At 38.7% G+C, this 10,051-nt stretch overlaps 1 protein-coding gene across 1 annotated transcript; it reads left to right on the top strand.

Moving 5' to 3' along the window:
* Positions 1–9,149: 9,149 nt before the first annotated feature.
* On the top strand, positions 9,150–9,641 carry LOC148693030 (uncharacterized). Its single transcript, XM_088680289.1, has one exon. The coding sequence runs from the start codon at positions 9,150–9,152 to the stop codon at positions 9,639–9,641; it is 492 nt and encodes a 163-aa protein (XP_088536415.1).
* Positions 9,642–10,051: the final 410 nt, after the last annotated feature.

Genomic DNA, 10,051 nt, shown 5'->3' with positions numbered 1-10,051 from the left:
TTCCAGTTGCTTTTTCAATAAACCATGAACCTCAACACCCCAGATTAACTGTGACATCACTAATTAACCCTTAGATTTTCCTTAAGTCATTGAATTGGATGGGAAACGCATCGTCAACCCAAATTATTCTTCAAAAGTTCCCTTCATGAAAAGCATAATAGAGATACAATCAAAGATCATTAAGCTTTGTGAAAACCATAAGTATTGACAAGGCATTCGTAACTATGAACAACATGATACTTCTGCCAGGAATTTACTTAACGTGATCGTTTATAACCGACCTCCACTACTTGTGAATATAAGTTCATAATGATTATGTGAAACTCCCTTATATTCTAGCATCAAATTCATGCATGCAAACTACGCAGGCCTTCTTAATCAACATACAAGAATAAGTTATTAATCCAACAGTTAAGTAAATTGTATTCACGATTTATGAAATCACAACTGAAAGTAATCAATTCATATTGCAAATATAATCATGGTTTTGAATTCTCCTCTAGCTAAAATGAGTTTAGCCTCTCATGTTCACAGCAAAACAAAGAAAACTTAATTTAAACATTGAAAACAAAGATTGAATACACCTAGAAACGCTCCAACAATCCAACTTGAATGGCCAAAACGTCCAAGGGTCTTCTTTCCTTCTTCCTTGTTGCGGCACAAGGGTGAATAGGTGTGAAATTGGGTTGTGGTGGATGGTTGGTTGAATGGTGAAGGGAAGTTGTGGAATTGTGGTGTGGAAAGGAAGGATGATGGCTGAATAGGTGAATGTGAGTGAATATATGTGTGTATGGGTGCGGCCAAAGTCTTAGGGAAGATGAATGAGACTTAGCTATTTTGTCCAAAAGAATTAAGGGTCAGAATCTAATCAAAATAAGTAAGTAAGATCAGAAATTAAAGGTAATAGGAAGGTGACATACGGCAAGAAAAGGGAAGGAAAGATTAAAGCCAGAAAATAGGAGAGAAAAGGAATGTAAGGTGCGCGGCATTGACTAGGATTAAAAGGGAATGTGATCTTGGGACACAAAATAGGGACGAAACAATCCCCTTGCACGGCAAGGACTTAGAATAGAATAGGAATGTGTTTTAAAGCTGAAATTAGGTAAGGATTTAGGCTAACTTGTGTGGCAAGGAATAAGGAAATGGAAAGTAGGTGCGGCGAGGGCTAGAATAGTGCAAGGAACCTTTGGTTTATGTCCTAGAATGCATAGGAGACCTTCAATGTTGCTGGAACTTAGGGACATTTAGGATTAGGAAAGGTTAAACCAAAATAGATCCTTCCAGGTGCTAAACGAGGTTTATTCAAATACTTAATATATCTTCTTCAAGTTTTATTTTTCCCTATTTTAATATTTCTCATATGCTAGCATTTTAGTTGGCTTATAATTCATAAATGTTATGCGTTTCGGTATTAGATATTTAGAAGTTTTTTTGTTAGACTAGATTAATTAGAAGTTCTCTACTAATGTCTCTATAAGTTTATATGTGCTTGTGTATCCTGGCTTTCTTAATTCATGCTTGCTTGTGTATCATTTTCAATTAAATTGTTTGGGAGATGAAGTTTTTTGTTGTTCATTAATAAAAGTTTAATTTCTTACAGGTGTGTTCTATCTTTTGATAATAGGTGCACCACATTTTAGGGAAAAGTTCTATAGAATGGGGCTGTTTGACAAGGATATTTTTGCACTATATGGGGGTGATACATTTGTAATTCTCCCTCCTTGCACTATACGGGGGTGATACACTGGGGGTTGCTGAAACTTCCGACCTATGCGGCTTTAGTGGAGGATCCTGAGTTCCATAAATATATTGATCTGTATGCAAAGGTAATTTTAGTTCGGGCTTCTTTCAGTTCTATTTTGCTGGTAAACAGTTGGATTATTTATCACTGCTAGTGCTAGATTATACCTACAGATTTACTATATTTGTTAATTTAGAGCTACTTTAATATTGTTGGTTGGCACTAATTTTAACAAACAATCAAATGTGGCTCACCCATTTTCTTGTGGTGCATGATCTGATCAACTCTGACTTATGAATGTAATATGTTTTCCTGCATCAGTGACAAAATTTGTAATTTGTTTAGTTCCTTTGGGTTTTCATCTCATCTTGTTTTTCTAGCGCGTGTTTAGTGGTCTTTGTACAACTAGTATGGTTAATACCCTGATATGACATCCTGTTGGTGCTTGGAGTTTTGCCATATTAAAATTCATCTATTTCTAGTTTATCTGTTTTCTTCTTATTGATATGAAACTGTGATTTTTGTAAAAAAATTCATACATTATTGATGGTTCCAAAAATGTCGCTTGTTGAAGGTTTTGGCTAAAGACTACATGATGCCATGGATGTATAATGTATAGGACTATTCAACTAACTTAAAGTAAAAGTGGAGCATTGCTTTCTTAGTTTTGGTGGTACTTGTATACGATAATAAACTATATAACGATTAACATTAATTATAGTGCATTATTAATAACAATTCTTCATATCTAGCTTATAGATATTTACATAATTTATAGATTATTTGTAACATCCCACATCGTCTAGGTAGAGATGAGAATATACATATAAGGCTTACAGGATCCACTCCCCTGGGCGATGTGGGATGTTACAATCCACCTTAGGGGCCCGACGTCCTCGTCGGCACACTTTCGGCTAGGGATTGGCTCTGATACCAAATTGTCACATCCCGGCCCGGGCCTCCACCACATCCCGGGCTCGACTCCACTGTAGCACGATATTGTCTGCTTTAGGCCCCGACCACGCCCTCATGGTTTTGTTTCTAGGAACTCAAACGAGAACTTCTCAGTGGGTCACCCATCCTGAGATTGCTCTCGCGAGAACTTGCTTAACTTCGGAGTTCTGATGGAACCTGAAGCCAGTAAACTCCCAAAAGGTCTCGTGCTAGGTAGAGATGGGAATATACATATAAGGCTTACAGAATCCACTCCCCTGGATGAAGTGGGATGTTACATTATTCATTTATTTAGTTATTAATTTCTAGTTTATAAAATTAAATAGAATAATTTTTATCTGGCGTCAGATATGACGTTAGATTAATTCTTTTTTTGTTTTGTTTTGTTTTTTACACCTGGCATCTATTATTAATGACGCTTCAGATAGTGTTGCAAGGTTGTCACAAATAGTACTTGCGACAATCAAGTTGCGTTGTATGTGGTGTCAAAACATTTGCGACATAGGTTTATTGCGACACGTCCATTACTGTCGTGAGGTCGTCACTAAAAGCTTTTTACGACGTTTTTAGCATTTTTGGCAACATTCCCATTTCGTTGAAGAAGGCCCTTTTTTCTTTTTTCTTTTTTGGTTTTTTTAAGTGGCATTATTAATTCAACTACATCTTGCAAAACCTTGTTTTTCTTGTTTCTCAATTATACTATAAGTTTATCGCAAAATCAGTTTCTCGACCCTTTCTAAAAAGAAGCAAGCATTTTGAAATGAAATGTGATTTTTTTGCTCAAATGGTGGGTTTGATAAATAAGACTTTAATGCAGGTTAAGTTCAGCCATGAAAACCCTATTTGGAATCGTCCAATTATAATCAGAGTAGAAGAGAATATCACAGTAAATTTGGGGGTGCATTTAGAAAATATATTTTTAAAAATAATCATACGAGCTCTAATTAGTCATTTTTGTTGCATTCATATTTAGAATATGAATGTGACTGTGTAAATCCTAGTGAATCTAGGAATATCTCTTATATTCCTATTAGGAGTTGATTACCTATTAAGAGTTATAATCCTAAAAGGGTAAGGATTTTACCTATCCTACTACTATAAATAAAGGCACAATGGGGTGATACAATACACACCTCATAATTAAATCTTTCTCTTCTTTCTCGCACTACTGATGGCCTCCCTCTCTCTATTCCCTTAGAATAGCTTAGTTAAATAGGCCTACAACACGTTATCAACAAACTCTTGCCAAAAGCTGAGGAATTGACGGATCGTAGGAGGAGGCTATCTTCTACAAAATTCAAAGGCTCTTATTTGTTTTCTGCCAATCAGGTATGCTTAAAATAAAGGAAGATATTTGAAACGACATTGAAGCATGAAAACATTTCCCATGATGCATGAAACCCCCCATGTTTATATTTTCGTTCCGATATATACATTGTATATGTTTCATATATTTGTCAATATACATACATATATATATATATATGTTTCCTGCATTATGCAATTATATTGCTATATGGAATTTGTGAGTCAAACATATAAATAAATTAGAAGTAGTTCTAGGGTTTTTCAAACCCTAATTTAGTCGAAAAAAAAATATTATTGGGCACGGTACGGCAGAGTCGCCGCACCATCACCGTGGCATCACCGTAGTCCTCTGCACTGGCCTGTAGCCCAGCCTCCTTGAGCACGCCACTGGGACGACGTCGTTTCAACGTCTAGACCATAGCAGCAACCCTTTGGGCTTTGCTGCAACCACACAGACACACTAGGCTTTCGGCTTGGTTGGCTACCTCAGGCTCGAAGCCCAACCTACCGTATAAGGAAACCTGCAACCTTTCTTGGATCTATCCATGTTTCCCTGGCCCAAAATACCAGCAGCAATAAGTTGCTTGGCCTTGTCCTGCTCCCCGGCCTGCTTACTCGCAACTCTGTCTGCTAGGCTTAGCTCACCCTGACCCAATAACAATGAAACCCAGCTTTGTTTGGGCTTCACGGACTAAACCCAAGGCAGCTTTTGATGGGCCTACTCGTGTCCACCCATTCGACCAAACACCAGTAGCTGCTGCTGTTGGGCTCCTCAACCTCGGCCCGTGGCCTGCTTGTTGGGCTTTGTTTTTTCGACCTGAAGCTATTATTTGGCATTTTTTAAAATAATTTTAACCTGAATGTTATTATTTTTTTTTCTTCCACGATCGACCCCGTTTGGTCCCAATCTATTGAATTAATTAAAAGTGACTTGCAGTCCATTAATCTGATAATTAATCCAAAATTATTGACCTGAAGATCACTTTTGGACATTAACGATTTAATAATTTATTTGTATACTTTGAACCATTGACATACTTTTGTAGTCCCGAAGCACTCACACTTGAATTCCTGAAGAAACTCGAATCCATTACACTTAAATCAGCATATTGCATTCTGTGTTTCTTGCAGGAACCTCTTCTTTATGAACTAATTGTTCATAAAACTAAATTGAACCTGTAGTTTCATATTTAGTGCCTTTGAAACCCGAAGTTTTCATTCAAAACTTACCCCATGAAACCTGTAGTTTTCATGCATAAATTAAACCAATACATGTTTATAGAACCCAAATATTCTACTATATATGTCTATGGATCACCATATGACTAACCATGCTTTTGTTGTACCCTCCATTTTAAGGACATGTCAAACTTGAACAAGCTCGATTTCACCGCTCTAGAAGTATCTGGAAGAAACTACTTGAAGTGGGTTCAAGACGTGAAGCTCCATCTTACTGCAAAAGATATTAGACCCACCATCAAGGCATCTACCAACGACAAACCTATCGATGAAGCTCAAAAAGCTAATGCAATAATCTTCATTCGAAGACACATCCATTATGCACTGCAGACCGAGTACCTTGCTAAGGAGGACCCACGCACTCTCTCGCTTGCTCTGGTCGACCGTTTCGATCACCAAAAAGATATCTACTTGCCTGAAGTAAGCCATGACTCGCAGCATCTTCGCTTCCAAGACTTTAAGTTCGTGAATGAATACAACTCTAAAGTTTGTAGAATCCGATCACTTCTGAAGTTCTATAAAGTGGAACTAGCTAAATCATATCTGCTAGAAAAAACCTATTCGATATTCCACGCCACCAATATTGTCCTGCAGCAATATTATAGGGCACAAAAGTTCACCAAATTTTTTTTTATTTGATCTCTGTTTTACTTTTTGCTGAAAAGCAGAACCAGTTTTTGATGAAGAATTATCAAGCTAGAACGCCGCTCTTAAAGCGCATGCGACAAATTCTAGCAGCTACAAACGACAAAAAAATCATCATGGCCATGGCAATGAGCGGCAAACCCCACCATGGGCCTAAGGTCAATAGAATCAAGGTCCACAGAAGGGAGGAAATATGACCTAGCAGCGCCAATCCTTTGCCCCTAAAGGCCCAAACTTCAAGAACAAGGAAAAAGCTCTCGTTTAATGGGCTTCCACTAAAATGGACATGTGCTACCGCTATGGATCAAGGGATCATTGGTCACGCGTATGCCGAGCTACCCCCAAGGCCATTGCTAAGTATTATTCCCGTCATGAGTCTAACTTTGCACATGTGGATCATCCGGAAGATGCTACTACATCCATGGAGATATCAAATTTTTCAGGAGGCATCAGCTCCTATGGATGAATAAATTTTAGACATGTTTTAGTGCGTTTTACCCTTAATGGCCAAACCCACTAGGAGTGGCCAGACTCTCCCCCCTATTTTACTAGGTTTATGGTTTAATTTTGAATGATTTTTCCAAGTATTTGGAATAATTTGTTTGGTTTTGGTTTGTTTTGAATTATGGGTTGTTATGTTAAGGATATTATTTCTCGAATTGATTAATTGAATGAATGGAATTATATTTATGCATGTGACCAATTCAATCAATTTATTTCTAGGTATATCTCTAGTAGGGAAGTTAGTTGTCTGGCTAATAGTGCTACCACGCACACCATATTGCATGAGCGACACTATTTTACTAACGTTGTAGCTAAGAAAGCACCTCTGACAACTCTCTTAGGGCTATCCAAACTGATTGAAGGATACAGAAAGGCCCATATCATGTTGTCCAATGGTATTGTTGTAGACATCGAAATTTCAGTAAAACAAATGTTCACCAGCGCATTAAAGTTTTGACATGTCAGGGCATACATGGCATACGCCACGTGTCGTACAAATTGTACACATGGCATGTGACTCAACAAAATAGGAAGAAATACCCTTGGATGATTAAACAAGTTTTTTTCTTCTCAATTTGGGCAATGACAAGGTAAGCACATTTCAATCCATTGAGGATCAAAACAAGTTTTTCTTCTCATGTTGGGCAATGACAAGGCAAGCACACTTCAATCCATTACGGATCAAAGCAAGTTTTTCTCATTTGGGCAATGACAAAGCATACACATTTCAAGTTTAAAATGGTGTTAAGTGGGAAATTAGGCCATAAGTTAGACCACTTCAAGTTTAAAATGGTATTAAGTGGGAAATTAGGCCATAAGTTACATCACTTCAATTTCAATATTGCATTAAGTGGGAAAATTAGGCAATGGTGCTTGGAAAGGAAAAAAATATTTTGTGGTGGTGATTCATTCTCAAAGCCTATAAATAGGCTTCTCCATCAAGGTATCAATCATCAAGGAATTCACAAATACATTTCTCTACTCCAAAATTAGAAGAGAATTCCCCGAATCCTTGAAGCTTTGAAACTCCAAAGCTTCCAACCATCCAAATTCCCAAGAATTCCGAAGGATCAAGAAAGCTCTCTTCGTTCTTCGTTAAATCCTCTTTCAAGATCAAGCCCCGACGGCCCTTGAAGAAAATGTTCATCCGTTCATCCTAAGCATAAGCCCCCAACGGCCCTTTGGATCAACAACCTCAACAAATCCACACATCCAATCGTTTTTCAAGATTAAGCCCAAAAGCCCTTGAAGATCCGCTCATCCATCAACCTTCAAGATCAAGCCCAAAAGCCCTTGAAGAAATCCACACAACCATTATTCAAGATCAAGCCCCGACGGCCCTTGAAGAAAGTGTTCATCGTTCATCCTAAGATCAAGCCCCAACGACCCCTTGGATCAACAGCACAAATAAATCCACACATCCAATCGTTCTTCAAGACTAAGCCCAAAAGCCCTTGAAGATCTGCTCATCCATCAACCTTCAAGATCAAGCCCAAAAGCCCCTTGAAGAAATCCATACACCCATTCTTCAAGATCAAGCCCAACGCCCCTTGAAGATCCGTTCATCAACTGTTCATCCTTAGATCAAGCCCCGACGACCCTTTGGATCAACAACTCATCCACAAACCTACACCCTACGAAGATAGAATCAGAGGACCAAATTTGAGAGAGATCGTAACCCTAAAATCATAAACACAAAAATATTATTTTGTACACGTTATTCTGGTTTCTTGTTTCAAGGAATCTTTCGTGTTCACAATTGTCTTAACCATTAAAGAGGTCCTCTATTCTCCACGTTCCGAAAAAACGTTGCTGTGTTTTAGAGATATTCGAGATAATCAATATCATATTGAAACCATTGAAGATAATGATTATGAATTTCTTTGTATCACTTCATACGAATATGGCCAGAAACGTATTCACAAGAAGTTGGAATGTCTCCCGAGTGCATTGTACATCACAACCATTCGCGGCATAGAAGCCCACCATATGGTCGACCCTATGCCTAAGTTCCAAAAGACTTTATTGCTTTGGCGTGACCATTTAGGATATCCCAGACGTGACATAATGCACCGTATCCTCAAATCATTGCATGGGCATCATTTACCTCCATACGTTGGATTCCGCCATGCAAAACGTGTTATTTGGGGAAGTTGAATACTCAACCCTTGATTACAAAGATTATTCACAACCCCCTAAGTTTTTTCAGAGAATTCAAGAGGATATTTGTGGACCTAACCAACCAACATGCGGACCATTTAGATATTTTATGGTGTTGGTTGATGCATCGACACGATGGTCACAAATTTGCCTGTTATCCCCATGCAACATTGCATTTGCGAAACTCCTAGCACAAATTATTAAGCTAAGGGCTCACCACCCTAATTATCCGATCAAGTCAAATCGACTGGATAATGTTAGAGAGTTTACATCACAAACTTTTGACGATTATTGCATGTTAGTAAGGATTGAAGTGGAACATCCTGTACCTCATGTTCATACCCAAAATAGCCTGGCAGAAGCTTTCATAAAGCGCCTTTAATTGATAGCTCGGACTTTGGTTATGCGAACCAAACTGCTAGTATCTGTCTAGGGCTATGCAATATTGCACGTAGCTATGCTGGTCCACCTGAGGCCCACCGCTACCCAACCTCATTCACCGTTATAGTTGGTTATTGGATATGAGCCTTACGTCTGGCATTTACGTGTGTTTGGGTGTGTAGTTTATATGCCAATAGTGCCACCACTACGCACCAAAATGGGTTCTCAGAGAAAAATGGGAATCTATGTTGGTTATGATTCGCCATTAATTGTTTGCCATTTAGAACCCTTGACAGGAGATCTCTTTATCGAACGTTTTGTAGATTGTCACTTTGATGAGACAGTCTTCATATCGTTAGAGGGAGATAAGCATGCTAACCTTCCTGGAGAACGTCGCGAATTATCGTGGTATGCTCCCACTATGTCAGATTTAGATCCCCACACTGCCCAATCTGAAACTGAGGTGTGGCAAATTATAAATATTCAGAGCATTGCTCAGAGCATGCTAGATGCTTTTATTGATTTAGCTAAGGTGACACGATCACAGATACCTGCTGCAAATGCACTGCAAGGACAGATGTACCATACGTACATCATAATCCTGCTTGGGAAGGTTGGACTTTCCACGTGGCTCGGTACATTAGCAGTTAGCCAATCATCTGCTCCGATCCTGAAGCATGGCAGACCTCTTAGTCCAAAGGATTCATAACCCCGGAAGAGGAAATTGGCACCAACTAGTGACCTTAGTTTGAATCCGACCATCGCACATTCATTTGTTCGAATGCATGAGGTCATTCTAGATTACAACGATGTCTTAGACGAGACAAACCAGCCTCTCGAGAATTGCAAGATTTTGGTCCACTATGTAGTATTGGATGAGGTTTGGATTGGAATGAGATGATCGTCGACGATGCATTTGTGTACACAGTAGTTACTGACATCATACTTAGCGATGACATTGAACCACATTCCGTTGATGAATGCCAACGCAGAACAGATTGGTTAAACTAGAAACAAGCAATCCAGGTCGAATTCAATTCGCTTGCGAAATGTAAGGTGTTTGGGCATGTAGCTCCTACTCGACTACATGTGAAGCCCGTTAGCTACAAGTGGGTTTTC

This window comes from Pyrus communis, chromosome 11, assembly GCF_041283825.1.
Source record: "Pyrus communis isolate YQ-2024b chromosome 11, ASM4128382v1, whole genome shotgun sequence".
Taxonomy (NCBI): domain Eukaryota; kingdom Viridiplantae; phylum Streptophyta; class Magnoliopsida; order Rosales; family Rosaceae; genus Pyrus; species Pyrus communis.
This window is presented reverse-complemented; position numbering and strand designations above follow the sequence as displayed.

Bases quoted from the DNA above. Each gene is read 5' to 3' on its own strand.
- LOC148693030 (XM_088680289.1), top strand. From the start codon at position 9,150: ATGGGTTCTCAGAGAAAAATGGGAATCTATGTTGGTTATGATTCGCCA.